Source organism: Helianthus annuus, chromosome 1, assembly GCF_002127325.2.
Source record: "Helianthus annuus cultivar XRQ/B chromosome 1, HanXRQr2.0-SUNRISE, whole genome shotgun sequence".
NCBI lineage: Eukaryota > Viridiplantae > Streptophyta > Magnoliopsida > Asterales > Asteraceae > Helianthus > Helianthus annuus.
The window spans coordinates 64950281-64971449 of record NC_035433.2 but is presented as its reverse complement, the minus strand read 5'-3'; the positions used below and the strand labels follow the sequence as shown (position 1 = coordinate 64971449).

General features: G+C 37.6%; 1 protein-coding gene across 2 annotated transcripts; it reads right to left on the bottom strand.

Annotated features, from left to right (window-relative positions):
- Positions 1-2743: 2743 nt before the first annotated feature.
- LOC110942990 (uncharacterized protein At5g03900, chloroplastic) lies at positions 2744-18963 on the bottom strand. 2 transcript variants are annotated; one of them, XM_035976880.1, is made up of 13 exons: positions 18406-18962; positions 17055-17160; positions 5697-5796; positions 5519-5578; positions 5323-5392; positions 5168-5233; positions 4964-5050; positions 4817-4882; positions 4485-4624; positions 4033-4119; positions 3877-3943; positions 3646-3789; positions 2744-3000 (listed from the first exon to the last, which is right to left on the bottom strand). In XM_035976880.1, the coding sequence occupies exons 1-13, from the start codon at positions 18805-18807 to the stop codon at positions 2866-2868; spliced, it is 1530 nt and encodes a 509-aa protein (XP_035832773.1). In that variant the 5' UTR covers positions 18808-18962; the 3' UTR covers positions 2744-2865. The 2 variants fall into 2 exon arrangements, with proteins under 2 accessions (XP_035832773.1, XP_035832774.1); XM_035976881.1 differs by lacking the exon at positions 4033-4119 and having other exon boundaries at positions 18406-18963.
- Positions 18964-21169: the final 2206 nt, after the last annotated feature.

The following is a 21169-nucleotide window of genomic DNA, read 5'->3' as shown; positions in this document are numbered from 1 at the left end:
AAAACATACAAACTAGAATATTAAGTTTAATAACAAAATCATTGATTGTACGACATACAAAATTTACAATCAATTTTACGTTCACGTTACGAAGTAATGTTAAAGCTAGACTTCAGCATCCTTTTGGCCTTTGTAGCGTGCATAAAGCGCGTCTCCGCTTGTTTCTCGCGTATGTTAGCAACCCCCCCTCCCCCCCCCCCCCGGGTTAAGTCGTCAAGCTTCCCGGACAGCAATCGATCTGATTCGATAACGTGCCTTAAAAGTCTCTCAAACTGTTGTTTAACCGTATTGTCCATGCGTGAAGAAGACATCCTACTACAAATATGCACATCAAATAATCAAAAACCGTGCCAAGTAAACATGAAGCAAGAACCAAACATGAAGTGATGCACATCAAATAATCATAAATCGTGCCAAGTAAAGTAAACGTAAAGCAAGAACCAAAAATGAAGTGATACTGTAGGTTAGACTCAACAAGTGTATGGCAAAGCAACAAAGCTAAAGTCACACCCATGAACACACCATAAGCCCCCACAAACTCAAATGGCACAAACTGAAAAAACAAAAGGATCAAGTCACTAAAGCAAGGAAAACGAACAAAGGTAAAGGCACAATCCACAATGCACCAAAATGTTAGTAATTAACAGTGTATAACATAGATTTTAAGGCTCAAACTATCAGTTGCAACCGTCGGCTTCGTTGAAGCCACTTTGGTTGTCATGCCTAGATAAAATAATCTTCACAGCCTCAACAAATTACGTCACGGTTTGGTAATGATAGTTCGTTTAAAAAAAAAACACGTCAACAACATAAAATGTACATACGCTGCCTTAAAACAACAAAAGGAACATCAAAGCATCAACCCTCACGCAAACCGAAAAGCTAAGAGCATCATCAACCACATAAATCGTTAAACAAACAGCTGAGAAGAAACAACATGGGTATGATAAACGTGTACGAAGTCAAAATGAGAGTGAAACAAACAATACCAAAACAACCAACACAAATGTTATAAACTTGTAAGAATTTAACAGCTAAATAAAAACATGTTAAACGCTTACAACCGGTCATAGCATAGCATCATAGACCCAAAGAACACCATACTAATATGAAAAGCCACAATATCAATATAATGTTAATTACCAAGATGTTCTGTACAGCAAGAAAAGCTTATTCTGGCATACCAAATAACCAACTCAAGGAATATTCAATAACAATGGTCTCAGCACAACATCATAGACCAAAACGAACATCGTAAACAGCCTCACACAACAAAAATATCCACAAAAACTGAGCACTGACCAACACACAAACAGTCTGCAATAATCAACAAAATATATCCAAAATTAAAGTGCAATCGGTCTCGGACAACTTAAATGTCATCCTCACCGACCGAACACAACTGAACACACAAGCAAACAAATGTCTCAGCATCGCATCATAGACCGAAAAGGAAACTGCCAACGACATCTCATAACCAAAAAGTCATCATCAGAGACCAGACCAAACTGAAAAAACCAAAATCAAACAACATTGAAAGACACACAATTAACAAAAAAGTAAGTAAATGCATGTATAAACAGTCTCGGAAAACTATACAGTAATCATCATCAACAAAACAACATTAAACACACAAAATCCAACAACTTTCGAACAAATGCAACTATATGATCGCATCTTAAAACACAAATTAAAACAACAAAACAACATCAAAGGCAACATCGGAGGCGAACCGTCAAAAGCAATTGTTTAACCCAAAACCCAACAGAAAGAATCCTAGCCCAAAAAAAACAAAATGTAACATAGCCAAGCGTCAAAAGTAATCAGTAAACACAAAACCCAACATCACTAATCGTAGTCTAAAAACAGAACGTAGCATACACATCTGTTACCCCAAACGCCAATACAAAAAAAAGAACAGCAAACACAGACAAAATTCATAACACAATCGAAATCATAAAATTAAAACATTAACAAAAACAAACCCAAAGTATTATGCAAGAACAAAAAGGGTAAACCAAACGTAACCATAAAAGAACGACAACAAACGTAGACAAAATTCGTACGGACAATTGACATCGTAAAATGAACTACGTCAACGAAGAGGAAAAGTTGAAGGACCTAAGTTTGCCGGAGAATCGCCAGAGATGGCGCCGGTAAAAAGAAAGCAAGAGAAAAGGAGTTTGGTGAGAGGCTTACCCTTTTAAAGCCCCCAATGACTTTAAAAGTACAAACCCAAAAAGCAAAGGAATAACCCACTTAAAGCAAGGAAAACCAACAAAGCAAAAAGTCCAACAACAATACACATAAATCTTTTAAATTAACATTATATAAATATACAAAAAGAAAAATACAAAAAAATAGGTTAAAGGACTTGTAGCCACTGTGTTAACCTATGAAAAGCAGTATAATGTTCGTGTTTATGTATCAAACGCTAGTTTCTGGTTCATATAATGTTCGGATTTAGCCAACAACCCCACCCATTTAACACCGCTAGCTTTAACTACATAATCTGTTAATTTGTATGATTCTCCAATCTACATACAACTTTTATATCTGAATTGCAAAGAAAGATATCATTATCTTCTACTTTTAACATTGGCATTTGTGTATATGTAATTCTGTACCTCAATTGCCAAAGTGAGACAGACAGATGAGCCCTCATTTGTTATATAGGCTTATGGTTTGAGCCTTGGTGGAATGCGAAAACACTTCCACCATATCACCATAACAGGAGACATTCTTAATGAAATCTTCAGTTCTTCACCATATTACCTAAAAAGTAAGTGATTACCCGTACAAAAATCATTGAAATTAAAAACCGACTACACAATATATACACCCTCTATAAATCTACAAACCAGGCTATTGTGCATCTTTGAATCTCATATCCCACTCGTGCTTGTCATAGTCTTGTTCAGACACGTCTTGATCAGTAGTATACACAATCCGATATTGGTCAATCACGGTCCTTTCAGACATGTCTTGAGCACTCAGAATCTGTATAGAGTGTACAGAAATCGATTTATCTAATGGACATTTCAACATGAAAATTGATCGGTGAGTAGCAAACAACTAAAAAAGAGGTTGATCACGTTGGGTAATGGGTCAAAACTAGGGGTGACAATTCCAGTTGTCATATCTATCCCGTTTAATACAGAATCTGCATGGGTAATGGACAGGGTGACTTGTTATACCCGTTCAGTTAAACAGGTTGATCCGCCAACCCATTTACGACCCGTCTAACCCATTTTTATAAAACTCCACCCAGTTTAGCATGTTGACAGCTTCATTACAACCCGATTGACTCATTTCAATAAAAAAGTTAAACGACACATGCTCCGGTTACATGATTTTAAGTGTGTTGTTAATGTCATCAACAGTGACACGAATAAATATATGGGTTGCGTTCGAGACTTCAAGTTCAACAATTGATGGTAAAGTTGTGAGGTATATATAAGACAGGTAGCCTATTTTTATCTTTTATACTATCATTTTGATTAGAAAAAGTATTTTGATATATAATCTCTTTTAATATTAAATTATTTGCTAATGTCACCAACAAACTTAAATAAATAATTATGGCCAGATCAATGGCATTAGTAATCAGTAAATAATGACGATAAATAAAGGCTTTACACATACCTTTTGTCTGAGAGCAACATCCGGCAATTGAAGTGCTTGTGCACGAAGCTCTCTAGCGCGGTTCCTTTTTTCTATTTCAGCATTTCTTTTTCGAATAAGAAACCATCGGGCCGAAGGAATAGCAAAAAAACCGACAGCATAAAACTGTGAAAAAAAACGAAAAAAAAAAAAATCATATGTTCGGCTCGTTAACAAGAAAACATAACCCAAATTGACTTGTTCCCCGCATACCTGAAGAAGAGGGAGTATTTTATATACAAACGAAATGAAGGGGCCTGGTTCAACAATTTTTACAGTCCTTCATATACAGCCATATAAAAGAAGTTAAGAGATTTAAAGAGATATAATTATATGACTGTATATATATATAAATAAAAAGATTATTACTTCAACATGGCACTAAGAGCAATCACCCCAAACAGATTGAGCCCGCCCAAACCACCAATCACGGCCCTCTCTTTATAGGAAGTTTTACTGCATGGTGAGCAACAACATGTGTCAAAAAAGGTGAATGCAAACAAATTATTCGCGGGTTGTGTTTTATCTCAACTGGGTCAAATTAGCCACAAGGGGAACCTGTGTCATAATGAAGTGGATACTCAAACGTCATCCGAACTCCGAAGTCAAATTTTATGCTTACAATTTTACAGGATACAACGTCCTAAAACATTTTATTTGCATATTCAGATTACTGCAACAATTTTTCATTTTTAAGAAAAGAAATTTTTGCGGTTTAACTAACATGGCCCGTTCAGCAGGCTAAAAAAATGATCCATTTCAAAAATCACCCCCCCCCCCCTTTACAAAATATGGAAAAAAAATTAGAAAGTTATTAAGACCTGAGTTCCCATTTATTTTCCTTAAAGAACTTGTGAGGCCCTCCAACACGTTCCTTAAATATTTCCTCCAGTTCCTTTGGATTCCTCTTTTTGGAAGCAGCTGTACGTTGAAGTGATGGAAACCGATACAAGATATTCCCCTGGATTCAGATCAGATTAGAAAAAAAAAATCAGATATTTCACGTCAACCCAAAATATATCAACAAACGACATAATAAGAAAATGCACACACGATATTGCTGACAAAAGATACAATATATATCTAAAAGTTATACATAGTATTCTTTTATTACAGATAGTAATAATTGATGATCATTCATCTAGTAACGCACCTCTTTATCCACTTGTGGTTGACCATCAAAACGCAGAAGAACAGGTAGTATGTATGAGTCATCATCCTGCAGTAAAATAAAATTATAAGCATTTTCTAAATATATAGAAAAAACTAAGAAGTAATTCACTAATTCATAAAGTTGTACCGTCTTCACAGCAGTATCTACATCAAGATATGGAGCAAGTTCCTCGGCTGTAACAACACCGTCATTTGATCCAATGTACTGACCGATCTGCAATAGTAAGATATGAGTACAAATATAATAAGATATGACATTAAAATACAGAACTTCATAAAAGAGAAAAAGCATTGAAAGTAATGGACCGCTAGATTAGTGCTCAATTATTACCATCTTCCACCTCTGTTCTTCAATACCTTCATTTGGATCACCGTCACCAAACACAAATGAAAATACCTACAAAAGATCGATAAATGTACTACTTGGTCGTCCACGTCAGCAAATGATTAGCATAAATGAAATACAAAGTACTATTTTGAACTTACAGGTTCAACGAAACTCATTACACGATGTTTGTTTTGAAATTGCCTCCGATGGTAATATGGATCCCAATACCTAAACAAGAAGCATATCATCATATGATCATATCACATTTCTGTGAAATGCTCTTAGTGTAGTTTACATGAACAGAAATTACAAAACGGATTAAAAAAAATACAAAAACTATGAAATGAAGGTTACCAAAACAAATCAGATGGACTAAATAGCAAGTCGAAGAAACTTCCACCATTATCACTGTCACTGTAAGTAATATTTTAACCGTGTCAATCGAAAACCAATGATTATAAAAATATACAACATAATTATTATAAACAATAATAGCATACTATGAAAAAACACAAAAGAGAAGATCAGTTACCTACTAGTGAGAATAGCAATGATTGTTGTGAACACAATAAGAATGGAAGCAATTAGTGCTGTTCCAAAAGTAACCCTGACCAAGTATTGAGCACCGGACTGTAAAATCACATTGGGTTTGTAATAGCAAGTTTTAATAGGAGTGTTCAAGATCGTATATCCGAAAATTTCGAATAGTGAATATTAATATCCAAACCCGTATCCGGAATTTCGTATACGGATTCGGATATTTAAACGGATATCCGAATTTGTAAACAAAAAAACATCCGTTTCGTGCATAGGTTAAAACTCAACCTGTTCGATTATCCAAATTTCCAACATTGAAAACCAAAAAAAAAAAGATTCATAATCAACATTCGAATCCAATTAATTACTATTTTTTAGACATTTAAACTAAACATAGTACTCATTAATATAATATATATTTACTATTTCTTTTTAGTTTTCGGATATCAGATAATCCAATTATCTGAAATTTTTAGAAATTCGTATCCGGATCCAAAAATTCGGATTATCAGGTTTTCGGAAATTTCGGATTTTCGGATATTTTGGTTTCGGATATGGATGTTCTACCCTTTCAATGGGGGTGCGAAGTTCCAAATCGGGCCTTTCACCATCAACCTAGGCATGATAGGGGAGCACGTTTGAGATTGGGAGCATATCACTTTACGGATTGATAATGTTAGTGGCCCTTTTAAAGGAGGTATACTTATCTCAAAATTCAAAGGGACAATGGTTGGCCCCTGAAGAATTCGAGCTCGTTGGGAGTAGACGCCGGTGGTGTAGGCAGCTTTACATTGCCATTCCCATTACGCAACTCCAACGTCTAAAGCCCACTTGGCCGGCGAGCTTGATGCAAGCGACATGCAGCTTTTTGGTGATGCATATCGGTAGAACATTTCTAGTAGACCAAAGCTTCTCACCGGGAAAAGCATCTTCGAGTTTGGTGTTAGGGAGGATGCTACAAGTAGCAGCAACGTGATGGATCTTGCATCAGCTTGGGGTGTTCAAAACCGGATATCCGAAATTTACGGATACTTGATTTCACTATCGGAATTCGTATCCGAATAAATACGGATATCCGACCGGATAGTGATTCGGATATCCGAATATCCAATTTTTTATTTAATTTAATATTCAGAACCAGATATTTCAGATAGTTTCGGATATTCAGATATATTTTTTTCAAATATTTTCGGATATCCAATAAAAATTAAATTTTCGGATATTTTGGAGTCTGAAATATCCAAAAAAATTTAAAATCACTATCCGAATCCGAAAATTCGGATATCCGAAAGTTTGGATTAGGATAGTTCGGATCGCATATGGATATTTTTTAATAGAACGTAAAGATTGTAGTATTAATTTTAAATAATGATTACAGGAATGTCATATATATAGAACATAAAGATACACTTTAGCACCACTAAATATAATGATATATAAAACTAATCTTTAACTTAATTTATGGTCTATCATCCCCCCGCAAGTTGAGGGCGGCAATGTTTTAAAAACCGGTGAATACCGGCCGGTTACCGGTATTACCGTTTTCAGATGTAAATCCGGTACGAGACACCCCGGTAAATAAGTGAAACGGTATAAGGTTTGTACCGGCGGTAAAATCCGGTATACCGGTTTGAAACGTAATACCGGTACCGGCCCAATGTTATTTTAGTTTGGATTGTTACTTATTTTTATTATATATGTTACTTATCTTACGTAATTTTATATATTATGATTATTCGTAACTAAAAGTTCTTATTTAATATTGTATGAAACGAAAATAGTTGATCTATTCAACACTCAAATGACTTAAACATATCATACATTTTCATTTTAAAGAGCTTGTTGGAAAATTGAATAATTTTCTATTATCTTTTGGATTATTTTTTATTATGGATTTACTTTTGGATCATCTTTTAATATGTAATCCTGCATTTTTTTATTAACTTTTGAGTTAATGTTGTAATTTATGAAATTATAGAGTTAATTCGTCAACCCGATTGAAACGTCCGGTACAACCTGGTTCAACCGGTTGAACCATTTTTTAGGCTAATCCGGTTTGATTTAAAAACCGGTTTTTAAAACATTGGAGGGCGGGGAACGACCTGCAACTTGGACTTCAACATTAGAAACCTTTGAGACGGTAGCGGCTTGGTGAAAACGTCGGCTATTTGATCATGTGTGGAGATAAACTTGACCTGAAGTTTTCCCTGGGCAACTTTCTCGCGAACAAAGTGATAATCACACTCTAACATGTTTTGTGCGAGCATGGAACACAGGATTAGCGGACAAATACGTGGCACCTAGATTATCACACCAGAGTGTAGGTGTAATCTTAGAGATGATACCGAGTTCATGTAGAAGGGCCTCTAGCCATGTTAATTCAGCAACAGTGTCTGCTAGAGCTTTATATTCAGATTCAGTAGAAGAACGTGACACCGTACGCTGTTTCCGAGCATTCCATGATATAAGATTGGAGCCCAAGTATATGGCAAACCCCCCGTGGACCGGCGATCATCTGGACAGCCGGCCCAATCAGCATCAGAAAAAGCTCGCAAAGTGGTGTTCCAGTTGACATCAGTGAAGGCATGAAGAGTAGAGGCAGAGTCATGACGAATAAACAGACCAAAATGAGAGGTACCTTTGAGATACCGCAGGATCCGTTTAACAGCCGACCAGTGGTTTTCTGTGGGAGTTTGCATGAACTGACACACTTTGTTTACTGCAAAAGTGATGTCAGGTCTAGATAATGATGCATACTGAAGAGCACCCACAATTTGTCGATACTTGGTTGGATCAGCAAGAAGTTGGCTGTCACCGAGGGTGAGAAGCTGAGATGTGCTCATAGGAGAAGGAACTGGTTTGCATTCGGATAACCCAGCTTTGTGAATCAAGTCAGAAATGTATTTCCGCTGAGAAAGGATTAAGTTGCTGCCATGACGAATAACCACAATACCCAGAAAATAATGCAAGCCCCCCAGATCTTTTACTGCAAATGATGTGCCTAATGCTGCAATGACATCATTGATAGTTGTTGTGTTGTTCCCTGTAACTATAATGTCATCGACATAGGCCAAAACGTAGACCAAGGTCCCACGGGCTTTAAGTATAAAAAGTGAAGGATCCGTTTTAGAACCGGTAAAGCCCATATGATGTAGGGTGCTGCTAAGACGTTCAAACCATGCTCGTGGTGCCTGTTTCAGGCCATAAAGAGATTTATGCAGCAAGCAAACATGATCGGGTTTAGAATTATCAACGAACCCTGTGGTTGTTGTAGGTAGACAGTTTCCTTTAGATCACCGTGAAGGAAGGCATTTTGAACGTCTAACTGTCTGAGAGACAGACCACTGATTTGTCACAGCAAGAGACAAAAGAACCCATATTGTTGTTGCTTTGACAACAGGACTGAAGGTCTCTTGGTAATCAACACCGGGTTTTTGGTTAAAACCTTTGGCAACGAGTCTTGCTTTGTAACGAGTGACCTTTCCATGTGCATCCTTTTTGATCATGTAAACCCATTTTGAATCAATAACATTAGTATTCGCAACACGGGGAACAAGAGACCATGTCCCGTTCCGAACAAGAGCGTCAAACTCTTCAGCCAGGCCTGGCGCCATTCCGGTGATTTGTTGGCGATAGTAAAAAAGGAAGGTTCAATAGACTCGGAAGAATTTGTAGAGACATGGTAAGCTGAAGGATCATACCGAATGGTTGGCTTAGGATTTTGGCGAAGATTAGGCGGACGGGTACGTGGTGGTGAAGAGGAAATGTGAGCTGAGGACTGTGAGGTAGTAGGAATTGAGGTGGAACAGGTTGTTTCAGGGCTGAAAGGAGGGCTGGAAAGGGTCGGTTCAGGGCTGGAATTGGTTTAGAAGATGATCAGAGGTTTAAAAAAAAAACAGAATTGCGTGACGGCAGCAAGTTTAGAGAGAAGGAGCTGCGACGGGCAGTAGGGTTTGGGTAGGGTTAGAATGGCTCTGATGCCATAATAGAACGTAAAGATTGTATTATTAATTTTAAATAATGATTACAGGAATGTCATATATATAGAATACACTTTAGTACCACTAAATATAATGATATATAAAACTAATCTTTAACTTAATTATATGGTCTATCATTTTTGAACACCCCTAGCATCAGCAGTGGACATTGCTTATATTGATCACTTCAAAGCAATGATGGAAGAACCATGGTTAAACTACCAGGAGAGATGGGTCCCAAGAGTACGTATGCTTTTTTCGATGAGGTAGAGAAGATAACAGCAACTTCGCCAATCACTATGAAGGGGGTAGTTGTTAAAGCTTTACAATCGCTTCCCGATGATTTGAAGGGACAACAAGGGCCATTAGGCCCAAAGATGATAGGGAGCTGGTCCGAAGACGAGCCCGTTTGATATGGAGTTCATGATAAAAAAAAAAAAGTTAGTTGCACTATTAATTAAAATAATAAGTGTTTGCATAGAACCAACAAATCTATAGACTTTACAAAGTCCTACATTGTTTATTCTTATTTTGAATCCTACAATAAACACTTAATTATAGATCCACGTAAAATTAATTTGCAACGATAGCTCCAGAGAACCGAAAGCCATATGATGAATGATGAATATAATTTGCAACAATAAGTATCCGAAAATCCGTATCCGAAATTTTGGATATCCGACAATGCGGATATCCAAAAACCAGATAATCCGAATTTTCGGATTCGGATATGAATTTCTAAAAATTTCGGATAATCAGATTATCCGATTATCCGATATCGAAAAGAAATAGTAAATATATATATATATATATACACACACACATATGTTTCGTTTATATATAGAAAGAAAATATTAAACAATCGGATTCGAATGTGGATTATGAACTTTTTTTTGTTTTCAATGTTGGAAATTTGGATAATCGAATACAATTTGAGTTTTAACCTATACACGAAACAAACTTTTTGATTTTTTTTATAAATTCGGGTATCTGTTTGAATATATCCGAATCCATATCCGTATTCGAAATTTCGGATATCCGAAATTTAGGATACGGGTTCGAAAATCCGAAAACCGGATAACCCGTTCTTGAACACCCCTAAGTCTTAGGCATCATATTGGATAACTGATCCCTAACTATCATCACAAACATAGATTCAAATATATAGAGTACTTAGGTAGCGTTCGTTTCATGGAATGGAATGGGATGGAATTGGGAAGCTTTTCTTTGTAAAATTGATCTTGGTTTGGGGAGGGAGGAATTTGAAATCCAATGAATTTCTTTAATCAATGAAATTTGTGACTATTTCAACATTCCATTCCATTCCTTCATTAGAGTGAAGGATTTCTAAGGAATGTTGACATAGTCACAAATTTCATTAGAGTGAAGGATTTCAAATTCCTCCCTCCCCCAACCAAGATCAATTTTACAAAGAAAAACTTCCTAATTCCATTCCATTCCATTCCATGAAACGAACGCTACCTTAGGGGATGTTTGGATTTGCATTACGTAACTGCTTCTTTGTACACGGATGATGTGATGTTTGTGGGTGAATGGGATATTGATAATCTTAAGAATCTTAAACGGATTCTTAGGATTTTCTACCTTATGTCGAGGCTCAAAATAAACTTTCACAAAAGTAGCTTAGTGGGGTTGGGTGCCACTGGGATGAAAGTCTTCACTTTGCAAATATTATGAGTTGTAAGAGAGAGTTTTTCCCTATTAAACACTTGGGGTTCCCTCAAGGAGCAAACATGAAGTACGCCAAAAATGGGACCCGGTTGTGATTAAGTTCAAAAACAAGCTTAATAGCTGGAAAGCCAAGTCCTTAACCTTCGGTGGTCGCCTTACACTTGGTCAAACTTGTGCTAACCAGCCTACCATTATAGTTCCTCTCCATGTTCAAGGCCCCTACCAAAGTTATCAAGTCTTTGGATAGTATAAGGAGGAAATTTTTATGGGGTGGCAGCCTGTCTAACAACAAAATCAGCTGGGTTCGCTGGGAGAAGGTGCTTAAACCAAAAAATAAGGGAGGTTTGGGAGTTAACTCTCTTAGGACTCTTAACCTTGCATTACTTGCTAAATGGAAATGGAGGGCTTTAACCGAGTCTGAAAATCAGTGGGGTGCGGTTGTTAAACACATTCATAATGTATCCTGCAGTTCAATGGAAGACATTTTCAAGTGCTCTCGTTTGGATCTTTGGTGTCATATCAACTCCTCGGTCTTGAGTAACATTGATTCTAATCTGAAGTCTGAACTCAGTCATGCGAGTTTCGGTGGGGGACTGCTCAAACATCAGTTTCTGGTCCCATCCTTGGCTTGGCCTGATTCCCCTTCAGCGTCTCTTCCCCGGACTATATGATATTGAGCGGGTCAAAAGATGTTCAATTATGCAGCGGCTATCTATAAGTAACGGGTCACTTTCAGCTTTTAATTGGCAGTGGATATCGGCTAGAGCTGCTAGGCATCTCTCACATGAAGTTTCAGAATTGCAAGATCTTTTAAGTGCTTACCCGTTTGGTAGTGGGTCGGACAGTTGGGTCTGGCTTAAAGATCCGAGTCGTTATTACACAACTTCGTTATTACACAACTTCTTCCTGCAGAAAATGGTTGTTGAGAAATGAAGTTCCAGATCAAGAAGTAATGTTAACTAGTCTCCATGGTCTCCACTTAGGGTATGTTTGGCATGGAGCTTTTAGGAGCTTCTAGCTTTAAGCTTTTAAGAAAAAACTCCTACTCAATAAAAAGTCTTGTTTGGTTGAAGGAGCTTTAAGCTTTTAGGTTAGGAGCTTGAAGCTTTTGGTTGAACGCTACTACTAGTAGCGTTTAGAAGGAGCTACAAGCTTTTAGGGATAAAATGACTATTTTAACCACTAAAAATAAGGAACTTTTTAATGCACCAACTTTCTATATTTTTAGTTTTGTCCATTTTGGTCATTTTATACATTTTATTAAAAGCTCCAGCTACTCTACCAAACACCAAATATATCTAAAAAGCTACAGCTACTAGCTACCAGCTACAGCTACTAGCTACCAGCTACAGCTACTAGCTACCAGCTACAGCTACCAGCTTCCAGCCACCAGCTACCAGCTTCCAGCTACCAGCCACCAGCTACTTTTGTCAAACATACCCTTAGAGTCAAATGCTTCATTTGGAGACTTTCACGGCACCGGATTCCAGTTTCCTTAAAGCTGGCGTCTAGAGGGATGCACATCCCGTCCTTGTTATGCTCGATATGCAGCCTCGATTTAGAAGGTCTCGATCACTTTTTCATAGATTGTGTTTATGCGAAAAATCTTTGGCGGTTAATAAGTAACTGGTCCGGACTCAACTTGGGAACAACTAAGTCTGTCTCCGACCTTTTAAAAAGTGAAAGGAACAATGGTCTCCCTAGAATGGAAAGGAAGGTGTTTGGGGTCATCATTTATGCGGCATTATGGTGCATATGGAGGAACCGTAAAGATAAAGTTTTCAAGTCCAAGATGTGTAGGGTAGAAAGGCTTTTTGAAGACATCCAGCTCTTACCTTTTGAACGGTTAAAACAAAGGACAAAATCGCTAAAAATTGGTTGGCACAGATGGTGCACTAATCCGTTTTTTTTTTGGGTTGTAGACAATGTATGTGGGTTGGGGGTAGCATGTTTCTTTTCTTCTGTTTTGTTCGAATCTTTTGGGTGGCTGTGTTTGGCCTGGGTTTGTATGGGGGTTTTCCTGCTAGTCCCCCACTAGCTCTTTGACATAAAATCATTGTCGCCGTTCAAAAAAAAAAAAAAAAAAACTGCTTCTTTGACTATTGCGACTTGAAGTCACAGTAATCACTTTTTGTTGTTTGGATCAAAAGATTCTGCTTGAGACTATCTATCATATAATCAGTTTTGGAAAATAACTTCCATACAAGGTGCAAAATACCGATTATCAAAAAGGTGAAGAAAAATTACTTGCTCCGAGAAGACTCTTATTCAAATTATTAGTGTTAGACGATTTGGTCAAAGAAATGCAACCGAAAAATCAGTAAATTAAGCAGTCAACACATATTAGTTTTATTGAGAGAACATGAAGGGAAAACTAGTACTTCTTGCAACTTAATCCTACCAGCTATTTATAGAAATACATAAACAACTCCTGATCATAAAAAAGTGAAAATCATGAAAATGGACATTTTACGAAAATGAACATGTTTCGCGTCTATGGTAGCCTCATTCCCTGACTATTACGTCTACATACCATAGACTCATGAATTCTAGCGAATAAGAAGTTGACACGTGTCATCATCCTTAGGCTTTTTTTTTTTTACTTTTCCACCACGATTTTCAAATGAGAACAACTTTTACATACGTTAATATTTAAAAAAAAAAAGTTTACACCAAATTAAAGAAAATTTTATTATCTTTAATTTGGTGTATTTTTTTATATAAAATACTATGGTATAAAAAAGTTATGCCCATTTAAAAATGGTGGTGTAAAAGAAAATAAAGTTGGTATAATCTTAGACGCAAACTTTGAATCTAAGACGCAACCTTTGAATCTTAGACACAAACTCTACCTTAGACGCAATAGTCAGGACCTGAGGCTACCATAGACGCGAAGCATGTTCATTTTCGTAAAGTGGAAAAGTTGTCCATTTTCGTGATTTTCCCAAAAAAAAATAAAATAAATAAATAACCGGATTAACATTAACCACTATGCGTAGACCTTGATTGTTTTATTTAACTTTGGCTTTGACTGCATAACTCTAGGAATTAAACTTATCAGTTTTGACCCACAAACATCATTAGAACCATCAACTAACATGTTTCTTCTTTTTTCCAAAAAGTTGTCATTTTTGGACATTTTATCCACTAGTTGCTTATTCCTTAAATTGTCAGATTTGTCAAGCACTAAACATTTGAATATTACATGTTTAGGCAGCAATCTGAGGTATGCGGTAATGGAATGGACGAGTGAATGGAATGAGCAAAGGAATGGAATGGGCAAGGGAATGGAATGGGTCATTACCATTCCATGGTCATGTTTGGTTAACCTATGAGAATGGAATGATACATTACTTTGTGTTGTTTGGTATGCGAAAAAGGACGAATGAATGGAATACAATTCATTGAAAATGACATCAATACCCTTGTCTAAAAATAAAGAAAAATTACTAGTTTTCACAAAATTTTCCATTAAAAATTATAATAAATATATATTATGAGAAATAGAATATATATATTTAACTAACATAATTCAAAATATATTCAAAAGTTTTCAACCAAAATAATTAAAAATCATCCAAGATCTGCAAAATAAAAAAAAATTAAAAATAATCCAAAAGTCATCGTATATCACGTCAAGCAATATCTTCAAGCATAGTCTTTACCCATCCAAATTTGCGTTCTTCATCAACCTTAAAAAAGATTACCATCAACTCTTCATTTTGTGCGAGCTTACATACAACCTTGTCACATTCACGAGTAGTCAAACCCACAACTTTGTTCATCTCCGCAAAAAGATTGTTACATAGTTCCTCCCTATTGCTCTCAGTTCCAAAAACACTATTGAAAGTATTTATAGCCTCCCTAATCTCCGCACCAATTATTTCTTCCGACTCTTTCAAGCTACTCAACGAATGGAAAAAAAATATATAGAAAACAAACCAAGTTTGACCCATTAGAGAATTCAGAACTAGCAGCGAAAGAAAATAATTCAAATACACAAACATTAGTATTTATATATTTATTCAATTCGATGGAGTTAGTGGCTAACTACTTAGCTGGTTATGGGTTAAAGTGGAAAGGAATTGGCTGAAGAACTAGCAGTGAAAGAAAATAATTCAAGTAGAAGAACCATTCAAAAGAACATAGACTTCAATTACTTTCAAGTCTATTAAATTAGGCAATTGTTATCCAATATCACTCGTTTGTGCAAATGTGGTAGTTGTTTGAAACAAAAGCATGTTATGTTATAAGACCTCAATAAATCATTTTACAGTGATCAATTGTGCATATAGTTGTCTGCAGTACGGTATACTCTAATTATATCAAACAACACTGGCACTTAAGCAATACAGAATGTCAGAATTCAATGTCTAGAATGTTAATATGAGTGATAATCAACAAACCTAACTCTTAAATATTAAAAGATATCATAAACAAAATGTAAGTGTGGCAGTAGTTTGAACCAAAAGCGTAAGGCCTCAATAAATCATTTCTCAGTGAACAGTTGTGTAACTAGTTGTCTAAACACCCATATACAATAATATCAAATAACACTAGCACTTCGGCAATACAGAATCCACACATATCATAAACAAAAGCATGTTAAAAGACCTCAATAAATCATCTCTCAGTAATCAATTGTCTAACCAGTAATCAAATACACACACATTAGTATTTATATGTCCACGCTAGGGTGTAAACGAGCCCGATCTAGACTAGGCTCGATCTCGGCTTGTCATGATTTTGTGAAGCTCGGGCTCGGCATAGTTCGAGCCTACTATTTTTCGATTGAGCTCGGCTCGCCAGTATTAAATAATACGTATAATATATATATAATATTAAAATTGGTCTCGTTTAGGCTCAAGCTCGACTTGGGCTCGATAAGGCTCGGCTTATTTTGAGCTTTTTCTCGAGCCGATATCGAGTAGCTCGCGAGCCGCTCGGCTCGTTTGCACCCTAGTTAAAACTCACAAAAAAAAACCGATAATTCAATACATGGAACCGAAATAGAATATAAAATATGAACTATCAAAACAGAACAACAAGAATCGTAATATAACTTGAATAAGAATGAAAAAACTTTACTTTGTGTTTTCTTCTAATTTGTTACTTCCAACAGAAACCCAAAAAAAAACCGATGAATTTAATTATCATGGTGAAGATTAAAAACTAAATATACCAACAAAAACTTCAATTTTGGTTAAAACTCACAAAACAGAACCGATGAATCGATGATATTACCAATTGATTCAGTATGTAAAGAGTTTAAAGTTCACCATTAATTCCGTGAAAGTCTGGGATGATAACATCACAAGAATTGAACAAATAAATAAAAAATTTACCTGATTTCGTGTCTGATGATGAAAATCACGACGAACTGGGCAAATTTTAGGGTTCCAGAGGAGTGACGTTCTGCTCTATGAAGATGGCGACATCGATGGAAGGAGAGGGATAATCGGTGAGGAGGGGGCAAAATAGAGAAACAACCTTTTGTTATTGAACGGAATGAAAAAAAAGCTGGGGGTAGGCCAGGAATAGATTTCAACAATTTTAGAAGGAATGGAATGGGGTATGTAATGCCTTATTCCATTCACATGATCAACCAAACACTTCTTTTTTCATTAGCCTTGAATGAAGTATTCCATTCCATCCTCCATTACCTTATACCAAACACTACCTTAGTTTCTCGAGATACGGTTCTGTTTTTATCCAAAGTGATTTAGAAGCAAGCTTTGAACGATAATCTCCTGGGAACACATAAAGGATGTCACCTTCATCTGAAACCTATTGAAATAATTACATGAATACAGTATCTCGTGTGGTTTATCAATACAAAACAGACATATAATGCAAGTGAATCATAGAATATTACCAAAGCATCAACAAATCACTACTCACATAATCATGAAAATGAGCAAATAAGATATTTAAGCCTATAAACGAACCGAATGTTCAGTAAACCGTTCGACGGGAAGTTTGTTTTGGTTTGTTCATTTAATAAATGAACGAACATGAACATGACTTTTTGTTTCGTCTGTTAAACAAATAAACAAATGAACATGAACACATGGCCGGTGTGTTCATTTACGTCCGTTTATTTATTTATATTTGTTCGTTTACGTTTATTTAAATGTCCATGCAAATTATTTATTCCTCAACATTAATTTAAGGGAAAAATTCACAGATTAAGCCCAATTTCAGAAACAACCATTTGAATGCAGGAATAATGGTATTTTTAAATTTTAAATTCACTTTTACTTTAATTGGTGTCCGTTTATGCTTGTTTATGTTTCGTGGATAAAGTTATTCTACAAAGACTCCTAAATATAAGAAGTGTACAAAGACACAAAGGATCGCAAAATATGACACAATGTCGAGCAAAATATAACACAACGTCGAGGAAAAAAGACACAGTGACTCGCAAAAAAAGACACAATGAAGCAAATATAGAGAAGACACAATGATAAATAAAAAGACACAATGGTGTAAGCAAAACTTCTAAAAATCTACAACCTAAATATCTAAAAACAAAAACCTAATATCTCACATCGTAATAAGACGGTTCCAATGCCCCTTGAATGAGGTCAATCCGAGTCCGTTTAATATCCTTCTTACGGACTTCTTATTTTTATGAGACTTTACTACTAGAAAATCTGAAACTTCTTACACCAGTTTTCCTAGGAAATGCGTCATAAAACTGGCTTTTCTACGCATTTATGACAAACACTTGATGTAGGAAAACAGCTCGTAGGAAACCTGTTTTCAACGCATTTCCTACTCAACTTCCTACACATTTTCTACGAAACTAGTACGTCGCAAATTGCTACGAATCTCCTACAATATATTTAATTATTATCTTTTAGGATTTATTTTTTTTGCTACACATTTCTGACCAAAATAAAAAAACAAAAAAATCCGTTTGTTTATGTGTTCGTTCGTTTGTTCGGTTAAAATTAAACAAACAAAGACAAACAAGGCCCTTTGTGTTCGTTCGATTGGTATACAGTGGCTTCAACGCTGAAAATATACCTCCAAAAAGCCATTAGTATCAGCAGCAATAGCCTGTAACGCCTTTTGAGCTTCATTCAACTTAATCCCAGCCGTGCTTGCCACGTCACCAACCGTCACTCTCCTTCCACACTTATCCACAGCCTCCATCGTCCGCTTCCTCACCTCCGCCGGTAACTTATCGCTCTCGATGATCCTCCCCGGCCGCCGGACCACCGCCGGTGCAACCGCAGACGGAGCATAGTCAGAAGTGGCCCTAATTTCAGACACAAAACTTCTACTGTTGTTGTTAGTGATACCATGGTGAATTGTTAACGTGAAAAAGTGCGTAGGGAAAATGTTATTGAATTGGCGGGAGAATATGGAAGAAGGTTTAGGGGAGGTAGTAGGTGTGATGGTGAAGCATGTTGATATAGAGGCCATTAAGGTGACGATGATGATGAGGATGATGAGTGTAATTAGGGTTTTGCATTTGTGAGAATTGGGGGATTCTGATATATGTTGTTGGTTTTCGTTTGAATCAATGTTTACGGCTGGACGCCGAATGTTCCATGTTTATTTTGTGGGATACTTACCAAAATAGGTGTTTATCCTGTGGGATAATTACCAATACAGGTGTTTGATTAAAAAAGTTAACCGAAATAGGCATTTTTTTTAGTGTGTTTTGTGGTGGTGTGTGTGTCCGGGTGGGGGTAGGGTGTTTGTACCCCTTAGACTATGTTCATTGGTGATCTAGTGTTAGGTTGGTCACTAATAAAAAAAAAGTTTGAGTAATTAAAAAAATTAAAAAAGAAACTCATAACAATCAAAGTTGACAACCAGGTTGGTGGAGCACCCTTGGTTGCAACCTGACGAGGTGTGACCCGCATCGGTCACCCGACCCGGTTACAACCTTTTACATTAATATAAATACAAAGATTTATTCTAGAATCTTCCATATCTACATGGAAGGTGTACAACTAAATCTCCCACTTTTTGGGAAGATCGTGTAAATCTCCAGTTTATCGGAACGTATCCTGAAATAAAGGAAACCCTAATGGAAAACCTATAAATAGAGACAAATGCGTAAGGTATGATCATCTAATTCCCCTACATCTTCCTCCCATATACTTCTCCCAAGAACAAATACTTATTCTCACGCCGGAGGGTGGTTACAGGAATAACCCCATTCCTGTAACGAGTCCTAACGGTGTTTCTGTTTTGCAGCCACTCGTTCAAGTCACTAATCATTGAAGCTATTGGTGTTGTTAAGGTCAGTGTTTCTTCATTGGCGCCATCCGTGGGACCATAAGAGCAACAAAGAACTTCATGGCAAGTGATCAGAACATGGCTGGTCAAAGGTTGACAAATAATAACTTGGCGCTGGGGGCGGGAAGCGGAACCACCCCACTATCGTCCCCGGCCGTTACCAGATCGTTAGATCCAGAGTTCGAGGCAGAAGGGCCGCCACCGGGGTTTGATAATATCACCACCGTCTCTTCCCAGGCCGTGGTTACAAACCCTTTCCTCTATATGCCCTCACAAACACCACCTGGGAGGATGGAGGGGACAGGCGGTAGCACCTCTGCCCCAGGGACTGCTGTCTTCTCACAGACTTCGCGCCTTTCCTCCACTCCAGTCATCACTTCGGCGAGTCCCAGTATCTTAGTATCTGAAACCAATACTCCCCAATACTACCAACCGTTGGTCTCCAATCCAATGCCACCGTTGTATTCAGCCGCACTTACGGCGGCGTTATCTACCCCACCTCATCAGCCGGTCATCATGCCAACCGGAGTAATGAATGCCCCTGTTACACCAGGAAACCAAATGTATTTCCCGGGGTATTGCTACGCGCCCCCTTTTGGGTATCTACCCTCATACGGGGGAACAGCTTATCCGCCTCAGGGAACAGCGCAAGGAAGCTCTCAATCGCCATACGCGGCCTACATGCCGCCGTGGTGGAACTTTCCGACGCCACAGCCAATGTATACCCAAGCGCCAACTGAACCTGTGCACAACAGAGAAAATGCGGTTAGACCCCGGTTGACTCCTTTGGAAAACTCCGGTCTAGGAACAGGTCCCGCCCTGGGTGTGAACATCCCACCTACACAGCCAGTGAATGTAGAAGATGACGAGTTAACCAAGCCGTACAAACCAGTAGATGCAACATTCCGATCCAAATTCACGCGTAGGATCACTGAAGCCCCTATCAAAGAAAAACCGAAGATGCCCCAAACAGTCGGCAAGTACGATGGCCTCACTGACCCGGACGATCATCTTAATTTATTTAAGAGCGCGGGTGAAGTGGCTTGCTAGCCCATGCCCCTATGGTGCAAGATGTTCGTACAAACTTTAGTGGGAGCGGCACGAGTATGGTGGGACAGCCTTCCCACGGGTGAAATAGATAGTTTTGAAGATTTGGAATCAAAGTTCATCCTACAGTTCAGTCAACAGCGCCGACACACAAAAGATAGGAACGAACTACTCCATATCCGTCGTCGAGACAATGAGACGGTGGAAAATTTCATCATCAGATTCAACAAAGAAAGCCTGGCGATACCAGGCGTCACCAACGATTTGGCATGTGGAGCTTTCCTCCAAGGGGTTAATGATGACGAGTTACTGAGAACGTTGCACGGAAGGGACGGGGTACCCCCGACCATAGACGAGATACTGCGGATAGCCAAAGTATACGTTATACAGGAAAAAGCGGTAGCGGCCAGCCACGCGGCTAACAGAAAGAAAGAAGCCCTGAAGAACCAGGAGGAAAAAGATAACCGGGGGTCCAAGAGCAAGCACAGGG